Source organism: Anopheles stephensi, chromosome 2 (assembly GCF_013141755.1).
Source record: "Anopheles stephensi strain Indian chromosome 2, UCI_ANSTEP_V1.0, whole genome shotgun sequence".
Classification (NCBI taxonomy): domain Eukaryota; kingdom Metazoa; phylum Arthropoda; class Insecta; order Diptera; family Culicidae; genus Anopheles; species Anopheles stephensi.
Window position 1 is genome coordinate 22,357,142 of NC_050202.1, and position 22,616 is coordinate 22,379,757.

Here is a 22,616-nt window from a genome sequence, read left to right on the forward strand (position 1 = left end):
TAATTAGGAAAAATAGAAAAAAAGTACTCGGACTCTCTTTTAGAGAGAGTACGCGCGATCCTGCCAGGAGTCGAACCTGGAATCTTCTGATCCGTAGTCAGACGCGTTATCCATTGCGCCACAGGACCGTTGTTGGGAAAGGGCCGTTCAGTTACGAACCGGTGGATGGCACAGTGAGCACTGTTTGGAACAAATATTCGATTATTTCTTTAAAAAAACTCAGCAAAATAAGAATTATACTTATTTAAAAGCTTTTTCCTCATGCTTAACGCTGTCCAGTTAAAAACCCCTAGAAAAAAAACAACCTGCCCACAATACATCCTTGAACGCCTTTCCAGCTTATCTTTTTATTTTCTTTCGTGCCTGTTAATTACGGTAATTTATGCTGCCAAATGCATATTCATCTTTGTTCCGTGCTGTCTTGGTACGGGGGTTTCACCCCTTTAACCATTTTTAAAGGGCAGTTGGTCAGCGGATGATCAGCGCCTGTCCGGGTAGATTATTAACGGTCCGGCACCTTCGCCATCCTACCCTTCCCAAATAGCAACAGAGCCTTCGAAAGGCGACTGTTGTTCTCATTCATCTATAAAAGTGAAAGGATTACAAAGTGTTTTATGACGTAAGCGCATTTATGTTAAGGACATCGTGCTGGTGTCTTCTGTTTTTCTTTCGAAAGCTCTTTCGACGGAGGAAAACCTCCCCGGATGAGAAATGTACCGCGTGTCCTCATTTTGTTCGATAAGAAATAATAATATACTTTTATTGCAAAAGGAAACTAGGCTCGTTTCTCACAACATTGCTTTCTCGTTCTCACTTTTTTTTGTGAGGAGAAAATGAAAATGTGTTCGATTGCTTTTTGTTTCTGTAATACAATGTACCAACCACGACGGGTTTTATAACATATTCTTCTGCTTTTTTTTACTAGTAATATAAATAAATATAATATATATGCACCATACACGGTCAACGATTTGGAATAGTCGAAATATAGAGTGTGTGTGTGTGAGTTGTTGAGTTGAATAAAAGAATGGAATAATAATGCTGTTCATGATTAAATATCGAGCTGACCGAGGATGGCACCAAACGGGTCCATCCCACCGCCGCTCGGGAAAATGCTCAAACATTTGGCGAGCGGAACGAGTAACGGAGCGTTTAGCATTAATATCGGTCCAGCCAGCAATAATAATCTGTTGTCGCTGCAGCGCTACTTTAGCTTCCACAGTGGATCAAGATCTTTAAACGGATCATTGTTGGCTTCCTCCTTCACCGTGCTGCTGGCCACTTGGGCCGATTTCATCTGGTACGATGTTAGTATGCCACCTGCACAGAGAAAAAAAAGCGACGAAAAAACGATGAATGAGCGTGCGTCACACGTGCTGGGGTGAGATGATTTTTATACGCGCTCTTACGCTTGTTCAGTATGCCGTGCCCGTGGTTTAGCACAATCTGATACGAAAGCTGTATCAGATTCGGATCGCGCAGTGCACCCTTCCGCTGGCAACAGATCCGGTACCAGATGTCGATCACGTCTGAAAAGAGCGAGCAAAATTGTTGTAACCCGTCCACCACAACACAGAACTATCCTCTCTGGCTGGCCCTTACTTATCAGAAGCGGCTTCCGGGTTTGCGTCGCCAGTATGGTAACGATCGCGACCGTTACCAAGCTCGACCGATCGGTCCCATTTAGACAGTTTAGTACGAGCGGACGCAGCTGGGGGGGTAGCTTCTGCTCCTGATTGTACTGCCGGTACGAGTCGATTAGGTTTTGCGCCACGCCCAAGATCTGTTCCGGGCAGCTTTTGGACCACAGTTTCGGTTGCAGCAGTGCCACGGTAAGCGAATAGTCCGAACCAAGCATGCTGATGCGTAGTGTACGTTCGATGCAGTGGGTTAGATCGAATTGCTTCATCAGATTCACCGAAACATCGCCGTAGCTGAGCTCCTGCCCAAGTTCCGTGGGCCAGAAGGGATCGAGAAGCTTTATGCGCGGAGCAAGCAAAGAGACGGTTAAAGAGGAAGTGTTTGGAAGCATTCGGTTGCGTGCGTGCTTACCTCATTGCCTGTATGCAAACAAACGATCACGTTCGATTTCTGGGACCAGATCATGTTCCAAAAATCGTTCACCGTGTTTGGGAGGGGCGTCTGGGCCAGTACGAAGTGAGGGCATCCGAATCCGAGATCCTGTGGAGAGGGTGAATTTTTTTTAGCTTTGTTTTAACGAAGAAGCTTGAAAGATGTTGTATGTTTTTAAAAAAATGTATGTCTCTTTGCGTTGCAACTAAACACAACAACGTGTAAAAAGTCGTCTCCTTCCGTAAGTTTTCTGAATTGGTATGATTCTCGGGATAGTAGGGAAGGGAGGAACCATGGAATGGTGGGGGTTAACATAAACTTACCAATTTTGTATCCCTTTGGAACTTTTCAGTTTCATTTTCAAAATGTGAATAAAAATTTGAGAAAAACGGAACAAAAATTAAAACCACAGGAACAGAGAGAATCACATTTTTGGCGTGCGTGCGTGCGTACAAAAAAAACGCCTTCCAATACTCTTGGCTCGTCTGGTTCCTTATGCTTGATCTTATGACACTACGTTTGTCGTTTGTGTGGCTGGAGAGTTCAGCGGCTTACCTTAACGTACACAGCGTTGATGTAATTGTCCGTGTCGGTTGATAGTTGGACCCGGGCATGATCGTAAGGGACACAGTCGATGGAGCGATTCTTTTCCGGGAACAGTCGTGCTACGCTTACTTGGCGTTTCGATTCCTCCTTTACCTAAAAAAGGGATGGATTTATTTTTATGATTAATTAATTGATTCATCAAATAAGAAATGCTTATTAAATATAAAATAAAAGAAGCAACCAAATGAACCGGTCGGAAGAACCTTGATTATGATTCTCGATTACTGCTACTGACGGCAGGCATAGTAAATTCGTCGAATGCTTAATATATGTAGAAACTATGGAAATTTGTTTTGATACAATTAGCGTTATTAGTTTTCTGTTTAACGCAATCTAAAAACACCTTTTTTAAGAAGTTGTTTACAAACATTACACAAAATGGTTAGCCGTTTTGACAAATAGAGGGCGCTGGCATCGTTTGAGAGCACGCTACATGATTTCAGGACTGTAACCACTCAATACAATTACGCAAGGTACATAAAAAGGAAGCTAAAACCACGTCAACTCACTTACCAACAAATCCTGCAACTCCTTCCATTTGCTATCCAACGGTGTCGTCCCATTGAGCGTCTTCACTCCGCTCGTGTCAACGAATTTCTCCAACCGCTCCACCTCCTTGTGGAACCACTTCAACGTAGCCGCATCCTCGAACGGGTCCGGTTTGGCCGGTCGCAAAAACACATTGTCCGCCGGATTAGCAGCCGCACCGGAAACCGAAGCCGTAGCACCGCAAACCGATGCACTTTCCCAGTCAAAGCTGGAGCTCAGATCGGAGCACAGGGACAGATTGTCCAGGCTTGGCTTTCGATCCCCAAATGCTGTCGGTGTCGCGGTAACATTCTGCGCTGTCGCCGGGGGTTCCGGAATAGTTGCTTTTTCCGTCGGTGGATCAACAGTTGCTTTCGTGGGTGTTAGTATAACGCTCGCCACTTCACTCCCGTCGACAGTGCTGCCAGCGATCGATCCAACGTTCGATGGCTGTGGCTGTAGAATTGGGACAGAAATCGGTGGTACGATAGCGGGCGAAAAATCGATCCCGGAGAGCAGATCGATGTTTTTGGACTGTGTGGCTGTTTGCGGCGTTACGACGGACTGTTGTTGGGGTGAGGAGGTGGTGGTTGCCGAAGCAGTCGTTGTGGCACTTTGCGAGCCGGTACTATCTACGTACGAGTTCGTGTGGTGGGAATAGTGGGCAACACTGGCTGCGTCGTTTGAATTGCTGGCGGGTGGGTGTGTGTTCTGCTGCGTGGCAGTTGCCTCAGCCGCATACTGGTTCGATTGTATGGTGGAGTAGGTGGACGTCTGGTGATAGTAACCGGTTTGGGCAACATTTGCATTGGGCGCGTAGTAGGACGCATTTGCCGGTTGTCCTTGTGGGTAGGATGGTGCTGCTGTTGATCCGGTGGAGACCTGATACGTTTGGGAGGCAGACGAATCAACCGATGCCGGTGCCGTTTGACCGGAAGCGGTGTAGGTTGCGTTACCTGCTCCTAGCTGTGGATTCGCGACGTACTGGTTCTGGTAGGACGCGACGGTGGCGTTGGATGAATCGTACTGGAAGCCGCTGGTGTAGTCGTACGCTCCAGTTTGCGGATTGTAGGAATATCCCGGATGCGATCCGTAAGATGCAGTCTGTTCCGTCTGATAAGGCGCTTGTTGGTAGTACGGGGTGGGAGATGAGTACGGTTGCTGCGTCTGAGACCCGGGCTGTTGATACTGCTGCTGGGAGGTCGATGTTTGGCCGTAGTTCGCATACGCCGATAAATCTTGGCTCGAAGAAACCGAGGACATCGATTCGCTAGAAGAGGTCGGGTATGGTGACGGATAGGCATGGTTTTGAGACACAGCGGCATATTGCTGTTGTTGATTAGCTGCTGCAGAATTTTGATAACCAGAACCATAAGAGGCATTACTGCTGGATCCAGCGACTTGGGTCCCATAGTTCCCATCAGCGGCCGGCTGTTGGAGATTCATGGTGGAAAACTGTTGGTTTAACTGGGTCCACGACGGTTGCTGCTGACTAACATCAGTCGAAGAAGATGACGTCGAAGGAGCTGGAGATGGCTGTTGCTGTGGAACCTGCGTCTGACCGTACTGGCCGTAATCGTATCCAGTCGAATTCGGTGCCGGCGTTTGGCTTTGATTGTAATAATAATTTGTGGGACCCGCATTTTGGTACATGGGATTGACGTATCCTGTAGCAACGGCAGGAGCAGTATTAACAGTAGGCTGTGGTTGCTGCTGCTGTTGTTGATGTGGTGTAGCGTACTGGTTGTAATCATAGCCTGTTCCTACTGCAGTCATATTGGATCCTCCGCCATATTGCATTTGCTGTTGTTGTTGCTGTTGCTGCTGCTGCTGCTGCTGCTGCTGCTGTTGTTGTTGTTGTTGCTGGTGATGTTGATACTGCTGATGATAATTGGCGTACGAGTCCTGATAGTAACCCCCCGAACCACCAACCGACATTCCTCCACCAGCACCTACAATCGGCGCCGTACTTTCCGAACCAACTGGAGCAGGTCTTACCGACGGCAAATGATTCATCGGGTTCTTATCCACCCCGGCGGCTTTAATAGACCCTAGCGTGATAGTGCCCGCTTTGAGATAGTCTTTAAGCTTTGGTCCTCCACTTCCACCACTGCTAGCGGTTCCTGTAGTTCCCGCACCAACACCAGCGATCGCTCCCACTGCAGCAGTATTATCGATCGAGGACCGCTTGAGCACATTGCTCGACTTTAGCTTCTGATTGCGCTCCTCTTCCTGTACATCACAGGCCGCCTTCACCCGGGAGTAGAGCTTCTGCACATTGCTCTGCAGCTTGCGGTAAAATTCTAACCCCTTTGCGCTCTTGGACAGCAAATCCTCGTACACATCGAACGATGCCGATAGGGAGGAAAAGAACTGATCCCGCTTCGTTTTCACGTCGGAAAGACTTTTCAACGTCGGTGCACACTTTGCATACACTTCGGTAAGTGCCTTCAGGATGTTGCCCTGCGCTTTCATATTCTGCTCGAGCAATCCCACCAGCTGATCGTGCTTGGATAGCTCCTTCCGGAACAGTTCCTCCATTTTTTGCTTCTGTTCCGAACCACTTCCCTCGAGCGCGATCAGCTGCGACGTAATGTCGTCCTCGGTGATGTTATGCCGCAGATCCTGGTACAGTTTGATCCGCTGCACCTTCATTTCCTTCACCTTCTGTACGATCGTGTTCAGCTCTTGGAATACACCATCGTCGATCTTATCCGCACAGACCGGTATCTGTGCCTTGATGTCCGGCAGCGGTTGGGAAAGAATCTTCAGGTTGTGCACGTGCAGGCCCATTGCTTTCCGGAGCGTATCATTGCTTTCTCCGGCCTTGTTGTGAGCTTCCTGATATTTTGCCAACTCTCGACCGAGTTCTACCATATGAGCACCACCGTTCGACCGTTGGCCAATTTTCGCCTGATACTGTTCCTCGCGGATTTCATCCTGTCGGAGCAGGTTCTTTATCTCTTTGAGGGTTAGCTCCACATCCGAGCAGGTATCGGCGAGCGTTGACATCGACTGTACCAGATCGGTGATAGCATTCGGTTTGGCTTGCAGTTCCGCGCATCGATCAACCAACCCTTGTGGGAGACGCTTATCATCTGCCGCTTTTGTCGGTGCCTCAATAGCATCCAAGTTAAGCGAATCGATGAATGTTTGCAGTTCCGCCTCCTTATCGTCCAGCTTCGAGCCGATCGTCCGCAGCAGGTTCGCCTTTTCCTCACTGTACATGGAACTACTTTCGTGTGCTTTCATTGGCACCAACCGGTGGAATATGTCCTCTCCCATCGCTTCCGGATCGATCACGTTGAAGGCGATGCCGTTTACTAAATTCGCACCCTGTACCGCTGAAATAGCACTCAAATCGGGCACTTCCTCGTGATAAATGAATTCATTTTCATTTTTAGCAGATTTACGCTTCGCCTCCACCACATCCATCGTGAATTGCAGTGCATCGTTCACCTGCTCGATCTGTGCCAAACCTTTTGACTCTTTGCGTGCCTCTTCAAGCTTATCGAACGATGCCTGATACAGTGCGACCCGTTCACCCATCTTCTGCTGTTCCTCTGACTGTTGTCCCTGGTAGAGCAGCAGTATGCAGGACAGATACGATATCTTGAATCGCACATAACGGCGCCACTCCTTGAACTGCTTGCTCCCAACTATATCCTGTATGCGCCCGTCATCGCCGTTCTGGGTGAGCAACGCAGCAAGCGCTGAATTGTAGTAGCTCACGATCTGTGCCGTTACTTTGGCAATTATGCCCGACTTTCGATTATCACACAAACTCTTCTCCATAATGCATTCCTGTGCCTGAGCGAGACAAAGTGCCTGCATAAAGATAAGCAACTCAGTGGACAGATCACCTTGCAGGAGCAGTGCATAATTATCCTTCACGTAACCGTACGCCCAAGCGGCACACTGGAAGTGGGTGCAAGCTTTCTTCATACTTTCCGGATCGGACCGACTTTCGGCGGCACCGAGTTGCGTGTGAAGCGCCGCAAAGTTGTGAAGCACGACCGCCATCTCGTACTTTATGTTCCACTTTGTAAGTACACACCCGGAGTAAAGGTCTTTCCAGTGGAACGTTAACATTTGCTGGCCTTCGCTAACCGTGCCAAGTAGGAAGCGATTCTGGATCGAGTGTAGCTGGCAGTAGTAGCGGCGGATGGTGGCCGTGCCTTCCACGTCTCGCGTTGGCCGTACGGCATTGCCACGGAGCTGTTCGAGCTGGTAGCATTCCTTGGAATACGATGCCGGATCTTCCTGATAATATTCCGCGATGTACTACGGTAAAGAATGGGTACAAAGCAAACAAATTCATCGAGGTCATCGGATGGAAGAAGCTACTCGTTAATTTAATTTAACAACTGACGTCCACATAAAACGATGATTCATCTTCACCACAAAAACATACCTGCTTCAGGGCGGAGAAGTTGGTCTGTTCCGGGCTGGTTTTCAGCTCGAAACTAACCATCGGCATCCGCGGCACAGCCTCCATGTTGCAGCGAACGGAATGAGAGTCGCTTCACACTAATTTAAACACTTTCTGTAGAGAATTTTCAAATTTAGGTTGCACAAACACAAGACCTTTTCTTTCTTCTCCAAAGTACCAAGTCTATTTGTTGTTTTTTTTCTACTCGCTTGACACAACAACTGCCGATCGGCACTGCGGGAGAACGGTGGGACAAGAAATATCATGTTTTTCTTCAACATATTTTGTTAAAACGATGTTATTCTTGAAGTATAACATTTGTGAAGTGTAAAAGTGATGCTACAAATATTTTTAAAACATTTAAAACCCTGATACTGTCTTGTTTTATAAAATTTAAATCAAAAATAGAAAAATTTCAAGTTCCTTCCGTTTACGACCCCTCGAGTCGAGTACTGCAGCAACCGCTGTCTGCGCTCAGCATTTTCCTTCGGCTGTCAGCCAAACAACATCATCATCATTTTCGCGGACGACGGACGGACGGAAGCGAAAAGAATCGCTCGAGAAATCATCAAATAATTGCGTTGTCTGCTGGTGCAAAGGTGCAAATTTCGTTGCACTTCTGCAGGCAAACGCATCCGGCAAACGAATCGAAACGAAACGACAACGTGCGAACGAGCGCGGGTGCGTGCAAACGTGCGAAGGTGTTGCGGGTGCGTTCCCGTGGTCTGTGCCGTGAAAAGCAGTGAAAAGAGAAAAGCCACCACCCCCTTGTCGGTGCGCGCATAATTGCGTCTGGGGAAAAATGGTTCCATCGCCGTCGGAAACGGTGTGCCGCACTGCCACAACCCGTTGGTCAATTTTCTGAATCCCCGGAACCAGTGCAAGGTAGTAGGAAAGGTGGTGCATTTTGCGCTCGGCGGAAGGAGAAGAAAATTCGTCACAAAGAGGCAAGCAGCAGGGTGTTGGAAGGTGGGCAGCAAGGCGAAACGAACATCGCTCTTCTCGACACAGACACACACCCTGTGGGGTTGGCTGTGTACGTGTGTGCGTGTGCCCTGTGCGTGTCCCGTGTGCGTAGTGTGTTCTCGCTTCGCGTAAAGGTGTAGTAGCCAGTTGGTGGTGGGGAAAGTGCGGTGGTTTACTGGGGGCGACGGCGAAAGGTACGGCAAGAGTGTACGGAGAGCAGCCTACTTCCGCTCGCCGCCGGGGTGTGCATAAAAAGTTACAAAGGTAATGGTGGGTGGGTGTGTGTACTAGGGGTGGGGCTTTTGGGGGTGGGAGCGACGTCAGGGAGGGGATAAAATTGTGCAACCAGCGGCTTAAATTTGTGCAAAAATCTATCCACCCTACTATCTGCCTGTTCAGCAGGCCTCAAGGATTGCAGATACATGAGCATGTCAAGTACATAAACCGTTCCTTAACAGCTAAATTGGAGCACAAACAGAAGCATATATCAAAAGTGCTTGAATATGTTATGTTGTGGAAGTAAATATGCTGGAAAAAAAGATGAAAAGACTAACCTTGTTTGGCTCTTCAAACAATCAATGCTCACCGGCTTCTACGATCCGTTGTGTTCCATTCTCAGCAGTTGTAGCTCTTGAAAATTCCTTGCATTGCACTGACGTACAGTGAGGTGCGAAAAAATGTCTACCCTAGGAGTTTTAAGTTTATCTAGAAATGTTTCGATTTTATCAGGACATGTTGTTATCTGGACAGTTTACCACATGGAAGAACTGTTATCGGATCCCATACGCATCGATCCTCCTATGGGTAAACAATAAGCCAAAGAAACCAAAATCCGAACAGAAAAGGTTCTTGAGACTTGAAACTACAATCTCAATCAAATTCTGCTTGAGGATGCTGATCTTGATTAAGTTAATAATTTAACTCTTGATTATATTTAAGTAACTCTTGATCTTTTGATGTTTGGTAATAGGTTAGGTATGGGCATGGATTAATTATTTGTGGCTGAAATTCAAGACTCAAGTTCAACATGCCGACCTATTTGGACCTACTCCTTATAGTGGTCCATTTTGATGGTTTCTAGCTAATCATTAGTTTTAAAATATCTTGACTAATTGATACATAGTACAGGGGGTATAATTTTAGCAATAAGAAGTACACTGTCATCAGGGTTTTCCCAAGTCTCATTAATTGTAAAGTATAGTCTTGCCGTCCGCTAGTTCTGGTTTGGCAACTCTTCGAAGTGCTTTATCTACGATGTCGTAAAATCAATTGTTAAAGAAACAGGTCGATTTCATTTGGTTAGGTCGTTGCGCCATTGACACAGGACTTTTTCGGCCGTCCACATGGACGCAGGAGACTTCATGGCGTTGATACGTCCGCCGGAAGGGCCAGAATATTGGATTGCCAGACGAAAGTGGCAAATCAATAACAAGTGCTACACTTTTTTGTCACTTACTGTAACGAATGGTACCGTCTACAACAGCACCGCGATACAGTGATGCAGCAGCATCCTTCCCAGGGGCTCCGTTATCGATGGACCGGGTCAGGGTCCGCATGCTGCAGCTGACCGGGAAAACAGGCCGAGAAACAAATCTTGGAAACTCGTTTAGAAGCATAGTGGCCTTTATCGCGTGTTCTATTCGTACGGTTTGGGCTAACGAATTAACCTGTTTGCGCGATGGAAGCGTTAGAAGAAGGTTCCGCTAGGCGGACAGGTTCTTAGTTCCAACTGCACACGTCGCCTTTGGCGGACGTACAAACTATTCGCTCCGCAAACCGCTTAATGGTTCGCGTAACGTTCGTCCAGCTTATGGCTACGAGCCTTCATCAAAAGAGGAAAAAGGTTTCTTCTGTTCTGTTTGCTTGTGGTTAAAAACTATTAAACAGCAACTAATAGTGTTTCCTTTACTTTCCCGCCTGCAGATAGATACCGTGTGGGGTTGGGCCTCTGCCCCGCTGCGCCTAGCGGCCAACAGAATGGGTGACGTACTCATATCGGATCGCCCACCGTCACCGGCGAGGTTAGTTGAGCGTGTTTCATCCCCCGAAAGTTCGCCCCGTGAAGCTAATAATCGTTTACGTTTTTTTGTTTATTTCTACCTTACGGCAAACGAATCTCCCACCCATCAGCAGACTATCACACACCTCGGAGAAGCATCCCCGGGTGACGCTGCAGGAGCTGAACGTGCTGCGCCGTCACCGGGAGCTCTGCGATGTCGTCATCAACGTGAAGGGGCGCAAAATCTTCGCCCACCGCGTCATCCTGTCCGCCTGCAGCCCCTACTTCCGGGCGATGTTTACCGGCGAGCTGGAAGAATCGCGCCAAACCGAGGTGACCATCTGCGACATCGACGAGAACGCGATGGAGCTGTTGATAGACTTTTGCTACACATCCCACATCGTGGTGGAGGAATCGAACGTGCAACCACTGCTACCGGCCGCCTGTTTGCTGCAGCTCGCCGAAATACAGGACATATGTTGCGAGTTTCTCAAGCGCCAGCTCGATCCGGAAAACTGTCTCGGCATAAGGGCGTTCGCGGACACCCACTCGTGCCGGGAGCTGTTGCGAATCGCGGACAAATTCACCCAACACAACTTCCAGGAGGTGATGGAGAGCGAAGAGTTTCTGTTGCTTCCGGTCGGCCAGCTGGTGGACATTATCTGCAGCGATGAGCTGAACGTGCGATCGGAGGAGCAAGTGTTCAACGCGGTTATGGCGTGGCTAAAGTATAACGTCGCCGATCGGAGACAGCATTTGGCGCAGGTGCTGCAACACGTCCGGATGCCGCTGCTGAGCCCAAAGTTTCTCGTCGGTACGGTCGGTTCGGATTTGCTGGTACGGTCCGACGAAGCGTGCCGGGATTTGGTGGATGAGGCGAAGAACTATCTGCTGCTGCCACAGGAACGTCCGCTGATGCAGGGACCTCGCACACGTCCCCGGAAGCCTACCCGGCGCGGCGAGGTACTGTTTGCGGTTGGTGGTTGGTGTTCGGGTGATGCGATTGCTTCCGTCGAACGGTTCGATCCGGAAACGGCCGACTGGAAGATGGTGGCACCGATGAGCAAGCGGCGCTGCGGTGTCGGTGTGGCCGTGCTGAACGATCTACTGTACGCCGTCGGTGGACACGACGGGCAAAGCTACCTGAACAGCATCGAGCGGTACGATCCACAGACGAACCAGTGGTCGTGTGATGTCGCGCCGACCACCAGCTGTCGCACGAGTGTCGGGGTGGCTGTGTTGGATGGGTTCCTGTACGCCGTCGGTGGGCAGGATGGTGTGCAGTGCTTGAACCACGTCGAACGATACGACCCGAAGGAGAACAAATGGTCTAAGGTAGCGCCAATGACGACACGACGGCTTGGGGTCGCGGTGGCAGTGCTTGGTGGCTATCTGTACGCGATCGGTGGTTCCGATGGACAGTGTCCGCTCAACACGGTCGAACGGTACGATCCCCGGCAGAACAAATGGTGCGCCGTGAGTCCAATGTCGACGCGAAGGAAACATCTTGGCTGTGCGGTGTTTAACAACTTCATCTACGCGGTGGGAGGACGGGACGATTGTATGGAACTGTCGTCCGCAGAACGATACAATCCACACACCAACTCCTGGAGCCCGATCGTCGCGATGACGTCCAGACGCAGTGGGGTAAGGGACAAACGCAGTGCGAACTAGCGGCATTGTTCGGTGGCTTCTTAAAAACACACCCCTCCCCCTTTGCTCCGTTTCCAGGTTGGACTGGCGGTGGTCAACGGTCAATTGTATGCCGTCGGCGGCTTTGACGGTACTGCCTACCTGAAGACGATCGAGGTGTACGATCCGGAAACGAATCAGTGGCGGCTTTGTGGCTGTATGAACTATCGCCGGCTCGGCGGTGGTGTCGGTGTGATGCGTGCACCCCAAACCGAGAACTACATGTGGTAAATAGTTTGCTTCTTGTATCTTCTAACCTTCCCCCCCCCCAAAAAAAACTCCTTCGCCCGCCCGTCCGTCAAGCGATTCCAGAGTATGCTCTTTCCCGCCTTGCGTCCGTTTGAATGTCGTAAAACATTAAGCCAGGCTTCTCCAAGCTAGAGATGAGAGTACAAGAGCCAGTGAATGTCCTTAGAAACAGTCCTGAAATTTAGCTTTATCATTGGACAAAAAGAGCAGCGAGTAATGAGGAGCGAGCTGCGAATCTAATTAGCAGGGAAATGATTTGCAATAGATTGTTAGCATCTGCGCTAGATGATCGAAATTCATGTTTCATTTAGTTCTGTGTTATTTTAGCATCCATTAATGCATTTTACATTTCATTAAACTGCAACAAATCGCCTCCATCTCGAATGATCATAATTGTTTGGTCTTTGGTAATTCAAAGCTCAGTTTCGGGTGTTTAGGATTAGCACTTTCTCTAACCTTTCTGGATACTTTCACGGAGAAGTTTAGGGACTCACACCATCTCAGTAGACAGCTCGAAATGTCTTGAAACGAGCGAAAGATCCAATCCAAGTCGCCTGTGTCTTCATCCCATCTGTGATCAATGCTCTTTACTGACTCATCCTCATTTTCACCAAATTGCACCCTATCTGCATCCTTTCTCCCCACAACCCACATTTCTCATAACCATTTTCAAAACCCCACACCGTGTGTGCCCGCTGCTTTTCGGCTTCTGTTTTTCGTTATTGTTTGTCTGTTGGTTTGTTTTGTTTGCTCATTTAACATCATACCTTTCTTTACTTACCTTTACTTTTAGGATTCGCAAAGATTCCGTTGTTTAACATACACACACAAAACACATTCGGCCAGCATTCTGTTCTACGCTTGCGAACGGCGGCACGCGGCAGGACTATTCGGCGGCACGGCACGATGATGGTGTTGGTGCCGTGCCGTGGAACAGAAGTGGTCTGTGAACCGTAGTGAAAAGGAAAGGTGTACATGAACATAATTTAGGGCGATCGGAAAGCTTCACAAGCTAGAACTGCCTAAAAAAAACGGGTTTTAGCAAAGCTCGAAATGACATACTTGATTTCAACACACACACATACACTCACCACTGCCAAGGCGAATAGGGTATGGCACCCAGCTGGTAACAGAATACCATTTATACCACCACACATTGGAAGGTGCAGACGCGGCACCTAAACCCCACCACTTAAGAACACACCCGTTCATTATGCAAAGGCATTAGGCGTTTAAGGAGTTAAGTACCCAGTATAATTTCGAACCAGTCGCGAAAAACAAGGGGCTTGTTATAAAGAAAAGAGAGAGAGAGAGAGAAAGGTGAAACGATTCGTTAATAATGTTTGTTTGATGAACGATCCATTAAATTTTTCGAATTGAACTTAAAGGTACGTTTTACTTCCGTTTTCCGGAAGCCTGTACGTCAAAGGCAAATGGGATTCAGGTTCAGGACGGTAGGAGTGTGTGTGTGAGTTGCCTGTGCGTGTTGCCTAGCAACGGGTGGTATATATTTTGATACAATGTTTTTTTGAATATTATTTATACAATCGCATCCTCAAAATAGGCTCCTCAAAGGCACACTTTTTCTGATTTAATTTTTTTTAACTATCTTGCGCAGACATGGTTAGATTGGTAAAAAAAGACAGGGAAAAAGCAAGCCCGATTAAGTGTGTGTTGATTGATTGCCCCACTGTTTATCGTAACCATCCATTAAAAAGGGTTATATTTGTAACCATTTAGTAGGGCTGTAGACTCCTGATGCTGATCGGACCGCGCAAGTGGATGATTTCGTTGTCCACACTTCGAGTTTGTATATAGGCCGCACGGTCCCTGCAACACCGCTCCCATCCGTTATCACAGATCTCAACCTTAAACGCGCACGATCCTAGTAGCCCTTCGCGCACGTTCCAGCTTCTGGCGTAACAGTTTTAGTTTTTATAGAACGGCCAATAATGGTACGGAAACGGAGCAAATGGAAGTGTTACGGTAAAGCGTCCTTCCGAAAATTAGATGTGTAGTAGTCTCCCCTCATTCATGCACACGCCACACACACGGGATCGATGCCCGCACTGCTAACTCCCCTCAATGCATGTTGCTTAACGTTGTTGCTTAGTATGTTGCCTAGTTACGTTTGCCTGCTCATCCCCATCACCGTTCCACCTTATAGGGGTTGTTCAGCTTAAAGGTTCTGTTTGGCGGGATTTGCTACGAGAACAGTTTGGTGTTCGAAGTGGTTAACGAAACGCTACCGAAAACTCATCAGAATATCACCGTGCCGTGGTGCCGCGGCTATATGTGGTCACAAGTATTAGGAAATGAGCCAAAAAGAAAAAGAAGGAAGCCAAGAATTTCTTCTCCAATTAAGAATTGCTGTTCAGAAAACGAAACAAAAAACGCATAGACAATTGTAAATGGTTTCTGTCAGCATGCAGAAAGTGTAAATCGTTCGTCGAATTCTAGCGAAAAGCGAGTAGCGTTAGCTGGAAAGGAAGTTTTAACGCGCTGCCGGTAAGCAACGGTCCAACTTCACTGACTGGGTCTGGTTAGATAGCAGTTGATAAGCTTTCAAATCAATGTTGAGCAACTATCGGATATCTCAGAATTTTAACAAACAGGTTGGCGTGGCTCTAATCTTTGCTGAGCCTCCCACGTGGCGTAGTCCGATCCATAAGGGGTAGACCTGGTGCAGAGTTAGGTCTAGTGGTCAGTGGCACTAAACCAAACCACAGCGTAGCGTATCAAGATTTAGAACTCCTGTGACCTCTACACTAATCTGTCTTTTCGGTTTTGTACAAAGTAACAACAGTTCCCTCCGTAGTTAGGTTGGCCCGAACGTTGGCGTACTCGGCGAGTGGCAGAGCGCGTTGGCTGCTGTTTAAGATTCTCTCACCAAGCCCCTTTTTTGTCGAGAAGGTGGAAAGTGCTATTAACTAATGCTCATCGCTCGTACGGTAACTTTTGTTTTAGGTTCGCGTGCTAATTTATTAGACATTTCAGTGCGATCGAGATCGTGCAAAACCGGTGATTGATTAGTTGTTGATGATAAGAAGAGCTGTAAGAATGTGATTAAGAATGGCAAAAATTAAAGTGCATAACTAAAGCCTTTGGTTGATTGTAGATGATCGTTTTTTTTTTCTCGGATGACTGCAGATAATTCAATTTAGCTCTCCCGTCGTCCTAGGTCAGCCTGGGTTCAAAATTCCAACGGTGGGTATATCTTGATGACAAGTAACACTAAACCACCTCACTGCGGCAGGCAAACCCTTAATAATCTTCCAGTTTCGTAGATACTGAAAGGAAAATAGATTAGACTAATCGGGAGAAGTAGTACAAGTTTGGCTTTTATCACCGTTTACGCACGATAACTGTTTCTCCGGGTTCCATGTTGCCTCGAATCGGAAGATCCGTGGCGTAAGAGAATTCCCGATTGCCTTCTTTCTCAGTTCGTGGTACACCGACACGGCGTACGGTTCGGTCCGGGGTTGCAGACGCATGTGTGTGTGTTGCGTGACCAGGAAATGCGTACCAGCGCCAAGTCGAGAATGTCTAGGGGAAGCGTAAGACCACCATCGTCGGTGATATCCGAACAGCCGGGTTTATCGCTCGATAGCCTGTCGGTGATGGCACCGGCGCTTCGTAACAGCTTTGGTGGTGGTCTAGGTGGTGCTGGTGCGGTACCTGCCACCGGAGTTGGTGAACAGTTCACCGGGCGCAGTGTCGATTCGTTAACGTCGAGCTCGTACGGTCAGCTCGGTGTGACAGCGTTCACCGAAGGTATTGTAATGGAAGATGGGCTCATCAATCCAGCCTTCACTGAGCCGGTCCTGGAGGGCACGGGCCGCCTGATGACGGAAGTGCTCGGTGAAGATACGGTGGAAAAGCTCGAGCAGCGGTACGCGAAGGCGATGGACAAGATCACCGATATGGAGCTGTCGGCTGGACAGATCGCGATGGCTGGCCAAGCGTTAGACACCGTGGCGGGGGATGACGAAGCAGGGGAATCGATGGAGATGAGACAAATGGTGCCAGAGGGGGAAGAGATTCCAGTGGACGAAATGCCGGACATGTTTTCCACCGAGATGGTTCAGCCGGAAGCAGACGGCATAGCGGCGGATCTGCACGAACTAGACGCGGATCAGCTGGGACAGATGGCAACTGCAAGCGGGTACATACCGCAGATGCAGGTAAGTGTCCATAAGCTTCTTCTTCTTTGGCATTAACAACCTCGAGAGGTTGTCGGCATGCCATTTCTGGCTTTCTGTGACTTAATTTTACCCGTAGTAAAGTAATCAGCAGCTCTACTTACGGGGACGCGGTCTGGATGGCATTTGAGGGCCTGTCCTGCCGTGTGAAGACCGGTGCCGTTATCGCCTCGGTCACCGGACCGCCCCAAGTGTCCATAAACACCTGTACGTCATACTTGTTGCACCGACCGGATGAAAGCGGTTTTGTCTGATATGTTGCATAGCCGCTTATCGCTTATCAAGTATTCCAAGCAGTTGAGCCGTAATATATGTTACGCACGCGACATTACTTAACGGTAGTTAGCTAGCCAAGCCTTCGCTAATCGTGACTTGCCGTCACGAATTTAACGGTGGCTTTGTACCATACTGTTTGACCTGACTCAGTGATCAGGAGGAAGCATTGGGATGAGTGGCCAGTCTGATACGGAACCAACAGCGACAACATCGTCGAGCTCGCGATTCGCGTGTGGTGTTATCTGGTCAAGTTTGAAGATGAACCTATGTGTAGCAGTTGTACATTCACAATTTATTGGCGGGGATTCCTCGGCGTGCAAGAGTATACCAATTCAACGCTTCAAGAACAATTCCCATTTGAACGGGTTCGGAGAAGTTCTCGGGGTAATATGCTTTGCACCAGGGGGAATGTATTTTTACCCCTAGCTCTCGCAATACCGGTCCATTCGAATATGAGTGATGTCATTGGCGAACTACCCCGAAAAAACAGCAACCCAAGGGGTGGTTGTCGTTTTGGCGTGTGCGTTTTGCCCCTGTTGCCGTTTGGATGTATTGGTTACGATCCGCAGCGCAAAGCGCCGTAGACCCTCGGCGATGCTTATTGCCTGCTCTGCTGCGGGCTTTAGTACGTTGTTTGGGTCCGGTCGACCGTAGCCGCGCTTGCCTGTAGAATCGATTCAACAACGTCGACCGGTGCAGTTGTGAAGTGGCGTGCGGCGGGTGTTGTTGTTTACGGCTAATAAACCGCATGTGACGCTTGCTCCGAACGGACCGCAAACCGGAGCATGAATTTCAAGTGTCCGCTGTGTGAGTCGCTGTTCGACACACAGGATGACCTTGGTGAGCACGTGAAGGAGGAGCACACGACGTACTACTACGACACCTACCTGCTGGTGCCGATGGTGCTGAATGACCTCGCGACAATTGGAACGACCACCACCACCGTGCTCACCAGTCCGCCGACCCTATCGGTACGCCCGGCTCCGTTCGTTCGTTGCTGTCGTCCAGCTGACCTCCACTAGATGTGGTCTAGTTCTAATCGTGCGTCGTTTTTTTTTTTCTCCAGGCACCCGACGCTGTCGATGCCGAGGCGGATGGCTGTTGCTGCGGTTGCTGTGGGGATGACGGTGGCGATGATCTGTGCGGCTGTGGCGATATGTGTGACATGTGCGGCTGCGGTGGTTGCTGCGGGTGCGGTGGACTGTGCGGCTGTGGGGACCTCTGTGACTGTGGGGACCTCTGTGACTGTGGGGATTGTTTCGGGTGCGGAGATTGCATCGGATGTGCAGACTGTGCGAATTGCTGTTCGTTCGATTGCTCCATAATGTGAGCCGGAGCGACTACAATCGGCCTCTACCAGCCAGCCAGCTTCGCAATGCCTTCCCTACTGACAAGTGTCCTTTAACGGTGTGTACAGTGTGTGATTAGCAGTTACAAACCTCAAAGCTGGGAATGAATGTGCGCACCGAGCGTGTGACCCATTAGCCATTTTTATAGCTTAAGCAGGGGACGGGAATTAGAGGAGGATTACCATTTTGATCCTCCTGGAGCAGGTTGTCTCTGGTTTGTTGTGTACAGTAAATGATAAGAATAGGATGCGTGGAGTTGTAGCTAACTTCACGTATCAATTAGGAGGCTCTTATCTAAAATAGGACAGCACGCTTATCGAAATTGAGGGACGCTTTGTAAATAAGTAAACGGTAACACTATTCTTGGTGAACATGGACACTATCCAAAACCTCTCGCGTATTCCCCTTTTCTCCATGACTGTAAAGGAAAGTGCTCAGAAATGCTGTAAATGGTAACTGAACTATCGATTATTGTGCTAGCTCATCAGACTTTGCTAGGGTCCCATGGGCTGGTCATGTCATTGGAATGGCACCGGACGTCCCAGCCCGTAAAGTCTTGGTCTGCCAGATGGGATATTAGAGTAACGATCCACCTTTTGAGGGTAAGCGAATGAAATCTAGGCGATCATCCGTATTCTTTAAGCGAGTACATCGTTTTTTTGTACTGCTTTTACTCACAATGTACAAATCTGTTACCGTTCTTGGCTTATAAAGCATTATACCTCACGCTGGATGATGTTAAGGAGAGTCCGCCGTTTGAGATAAGAGCCACACGTATGCGCCAAAATAATGCGTTACTTCAGCCTTCCCTTAACTGTTTAGCTTCTCCGGGAACGTGGGGGAAGCAATTTTATTTAACTTTGATCGGTTAATCTTTTAATCGGTTTTTTAAGTCGGGAGCGCACTCGGTATCACTGTCGCGTGTTCAGCCGGCAAAACGAGACTCTCTACCGGTCTTGGTGAGCGGAACAACTGCTGTCAATCATGACAGTTCCGCAATTCAGCTGATGACATTCCGCAACGCTGGACAGTGGTCGATATTAATATTCCTCCGATAGAGGTCGCCACAGTACTCCCCTTCAGATCGGTGTTAGCGGTAACGCAAAGGAATGGTCACACGACGTTGCGAACGGGTAACAGCGGTCGAGTAGTCTTTGGTGGCGACAGGAGGTGTCGTACCGTGCGAGGTTGTTTGTGGTGTTGTAGACGATGTCGGCGGCGACATATATGCTGACGGCGGTGATGCAAGCGATGGCGGCATAGGCGGTGTTGTCGAAACCGGATCTCGCAGCGTATAACACGGTTTTAGACGGTCGATGGAGACGTTTGTCGATTTACCGTTGACCAGGACCTCGAACCATTTCTCGGAACGACGCAGGACTTCGTAAGGCCCTTGGTACGGTGGAGTGAGAGCAGGTCGAACAGTATCATTCCGGACGAAGACGTGAGTACAGGTTCGTAGATCGGAATGTACGAAGGTCGCTCTCTTGTCGTGCCAAGCGGTTTGTGTCGGTCGCATGTTGTCCATCACCTTCCTCAGCTGTTGCGTGAACTCGGTAGTATCCGGTGGAATCGTCTGCGGGTTGCTGTGAAAGAACTCTGCTGGGATCTTTAGCGTGCTGCCGTAGACGAGTTCTGCTGGTGAAGCTTTAATGTCAGCCTTGTACGCGGTGCGTAGTCCTAGTAGGATGATGGGCAGGTGGTCGGTCCAGCGCGCGGCGTCTTTACAGCAGATGGCTGCTTTGAGCGTACGATGCCAGCGCTCGACCAGACCATTGGCCTGCGGATGGTACGCCGTGGTACGCAGATGTTTGGTACCCATTGCCTGGCACAGTTCACGAAACAGCGCTGACTCGAACTGCCGACCCTGATCGGTGGTGATGAAAGCAGGCACGCCGAATCGGGCTATCCATCCGTGTAGCAGTGCTGATGCCACCGTTGGTGCAGCTATGTCTGTTAACGGTATGGCTTCAGGCCAGCGCGTGAACCGGTCGATGATCGTAAGGCAGTATCGATATCCGTTGCTGATGGGAAACGGGCCCACGATGTCCAGGTTGATGTGCGCGAAGCGAGTATCGGTTGTTGGATAGCGTACAAGCGGGCTTTGCATATGCCTATGCACCTTCGTCGCCTGGCAAGCGATGCAGTTACGCACGAACTCTCGGCAATCTCGGCGGATATTTAACCAGACGAATCTCTCCGTCATCAGTCTGGTGGTAGTTTTCGCGCCGGGGTGACTCATCTCGTGGACCGATCGCAGGACTTGTAGTCGGAATGGTTTCGTAACGTACGGGCGGATGATTCCCGTTGGACAATCGCAGTATAGTGCCTTCGTGCTGCCGGGAATCTGGATGCGCTGGAGTATGAGATCTGACCGGGTTTTTCCATTGAGTATGTCGGCGAGCTCAGTGTCGCGGGTTTGATCCTCGGCCAATTCGTCGTAGTTGATGGTCGGTGTAGCTGGCTGGATGGTCTCGATTCGGGAAAGTAGGTCGGCGGTGATGTTATCTTTCCCTTCCACGTGGCGGATGTCTGTGGAGAACTGCCCGATATAATCGAGGTGTCGAGCCTGTCTCGGTGATGCCTTCTCCAAGGACTGTCGGAACGCATAAACCAGCGGTTTATGGTCCGTGTAGATGTGGAATTCACGTCCCTCCAGAAAATGTCGGAAGTGTCGGACGGCGAGATATATTGCAGCTAACTCGCGATCGTACGTAGAGTACCGCTGTTGCGCCTTGTCGAATTTCTTGCAGAAGAACCCCAGTGGTTGCATCTGCCCATCGACGATCTGATGCAAGGCGGCTCCAGCTGCGACGTTGGAAGCGTCGCACCATAGCGACAATTCTGCGGACTGCATCGGATGTGCAAGCAAGGTGGCCTGAGCCAGCTGTTGCTTACATTGCTCGAAGGCGGCTTCGGTGGACGGTGTCCATGACAAAGAGGTTTTGTCTCGCCGCTTGTTGCCGGGTATCATATCCAGTAGCGGTCCTTGCGCCTGCAGAGCGTGGGGGAGAAAACGTCGGTAGAAATTGATCATGGCCAGAAACTTCTTCAGGTCCATGATCGTCTCCGGTCGCGGGAACTCTGCAATGGCTCGGACTTTCTCCTCCAGTGGACGGATTCCTGCTGCAGATACTTGGTGTCCCAGGAACGAAATCTCCGACTTCCCGAACTCGCATTTCGCTACGTTAACAGTTAGGCGATGCTCCACCAAGCGACTAAACAGCTGCCGAAGATGCATCTTGTGCTCCTCCGGTGACGTTGAAGCAACAATGATGTCATCGATGTACGGGAACGCGAAGTCCAACCCTCGTAACACATCATGTATAAGCCTTTGGAAGGTCTGAGCAGCGTTGCGCAAACCGAACGGCATGGTAACGAATTCGAACAAGCCGAATGGTGTAGTGATGGCAGTCTTGGGCACGTCATCCGGATGGACGGGTATCTGATGGTACGCCTTGTGCAGGTCCACCTTGGAGAAAACAGTCTTTCCACTCAGCATCACTGTGAAGTCTTGCAGATATGGCAACGGGTACCGGTCCGGGATCGTTTGAGCATTTAGCGCACGATAGTCGCCGCATGGACGCCAGGTACCATCTGCTTTCTTCACCATATGCAGTGGACTTGCCCAACTGCTTTTCGATGGCCTACACACACCCAGACGCATCAGTGATTCGATCTCAGCCCGTGCGGCCGCATACTTGTCTGGTGCAAGACGACGAGCGCGAGCGAACGTAGGCGGTCCGGTGGTTTCTATGCGGTGCAAAACTTCTGACTGCGTAGTAGTGTCCAGTGGTCGTCTCGTAGTCAGGTCCGGAAACTCGCGAAGTAGTTGAAACATCGGTGATGTTGCGTCGCACAGCTTGATGGTATCTTGGCGCGTAGTGTCGGGTAGCCCTGAAACTCGGAGGCCAGTCTCCGCGTCCACCAAACAGCCCTCACGAATGTCCACCAGTAGATGGTAGTGATGCAGGAAATCCGCTCCAATGATCGCTGAATTTACGTCCGCGACGATGAAATTCCAGAGGAAAGAACGGCGCAAACTCAGGTCAAGTGTACGAAGAGATTCCCCATACACCATTATTGGTGTACCGTTGGCTGCGAACAAACGTATGGAAGAATCAGGTGAAGCTTGGCAATTGTTGGATTTCGGGATTACGGAGACATCGGCACCGGTGTCGATCAAAAAACGTATGTTGCTTTTTCGGTCCGTAACGACAAGCCGGTTGCTTGCAGGGTTGAAA

The 22,616-nt window shown here is 49.4% G+C and overlaps 3 protein-coding genes and 1 non-coding gene across 6 annotated transcripts; 2 read left to right on the forward strand and 2 right to left on the reverse strand.

Moving 5' to 3' along the window:
- Positions 1-55: 55 nt before the first annotated feature.
- Trnar-acg lies at positions 56-128 on the reverse strand. Its single transcript has one exon. It is a non-coding gene; the product is annotated as a tRNA-Arg (tRNA).
- A 601-nt stretch (positions 129-729) lies between these two features.
- LOC118503695 (tyrosine-protein phosphatase non-receptor type 23) lies at positions 730-7,843 on the reverse strand. Of its 2 annotated transcripts, XM_036037245.1 has the most exons (8): positions 7,622-7,843; positions 3,193-7,491; positions 2,629-2,772; positions 2,397-2,417; positions 2,053-2,181; positions 1,603-1,978; positions 1,410-1,529; positions 730-1,320 (listed from the first exon to the last, which is right to left on the reverse strand). In XM_036037245.1, the coding sequence occupies exons 1-8, from the start codon at positions 7,703-7,705 to the stop codon at positions 1,205-1,207; spliced, it is 5,289 nt and encodes a 1,762-aa protein (XP_035893138.1). In that variant the 5' UTR covers positions 7,706-7,843; the 3' UTR covers positions 730-1,204. The 2 variants fall into 2 exon arrangements, with proteins under 2 accessions (XP_035893138.1, XP_035893139.1); XM_036037246.1 differs by lacking the exon at positions 2,397-2,417 and having other exon boundaries at positions 7,622-7,842.
- Positions 7,844-8,142: 299 nt separating this feature from the next.
- LOC118505816 (kelch-like protein diablo) lies at positions 8,143-15,662 on the forward strand. 2 transcript variants are annotated; one of them, XM_036042161.1, is made up of 5 exons: positions 8,143-8,869; positions 10,529-10,626; positions 10,736-12,251; positions 12,336-12,523; positions 13,339-15,662. In XM_036042161.1, the coding sequence occupies exons 2-5, from the start codon at positions 10,583-10,585 to the stop codon at positions 13,361-13,363; spliced, it is 1,773 nt and encodes a 590-aa protein (XP_035898054.1). In that variant the 5' UTR covers positions 8,143-8,869; positions 10,529-10,582; the 3' UTR covers positions 13,364-15,662. The 2 variants fall into 2 exon arrangements, with proteins under 2 accessions (XP_035898054.1, XP_035898055.1); XM_036042162.1 differs by having other exon boundaries at positions 10,739-12,251.
- Positions 15,663-15,919: 257 nt separating this feature from the next.
- On the forward strand, positions 15,920-18,756 carry LOC118505817 (glycine-rich domain-containing protein 2-like). The gene is made up of 2 exons (XM_036042163.1): positions 15,920-16,729; positions 18,090-18,756. Exons 1-2 carry the CDS (start codon positions 16,064-16,066, stop codon positions 18,351-18,353), a joined length of 930 nt encoding a protein of 309 aa, XP_035898056.1. The 5' UTR covers positions 15,920-16,063; the 3' UTR covers positions 18,354-18,756.
- The last annotated feature ends 3,860 nt before the right edge of the window (positions 18,757-22,616 follow it).

Coding starts and splice junctions, on each gene's coding strand:
- LOC118503695 (XM_036037245.1), bottom strand. CDS start 7,705: ATGGAGGCTGTGCCGCGGATGCCGATGGTTAGTTTCGAGCTGAAAACC. Junction 2,182..2,396: donor TCCAAAGGGATACAAAATTG/GTAAGTTTATGT, acceptor CCCTCTCCACAG/GATCTCGGATTCGGATGCCC. Junction 1,530..1,602: donor CCGGAAGCCGCTTCTGATAA/GTAAGGGCCAGC, acceptor CGCTCTTTTCAG/ACGTGATCGACATCTGGTAC.
- LOC118505816 (XM_036042161.1), top strand. CDS start 10,583: ATGGGTGACGTACTCATATCGGATCGCCCACCGTCACCGGCGAG. Junction 10,627..10,735: donor CGCCCACCGTCACCGGCGAG/GTTAGTTGAGCG, acceptor CCCACCCATCAG/CAGACTATCACACACCTCGG. Junction 12,524..13,338: donor CAAACCGAGAACTACATGTG/GTAAATAGTTTG, acceptor CTTTACTTTTAG/GATTCGCAAAGATTCCGTTG.
- LOC118505817 (XM_036042163.1), top strand. CDS start 16,064: ATGCGTACCAGCGCCAAGTCGAGAATGTCTAGGGGAAGCGTAAGACCA. Junction 16,730..18,089: donor GGTACATACCGCAGATGCAG/GTAAGTGTCCAT, acceptor TTTTTTCTCCAG/GCACCCGACGCTGTCGATGC.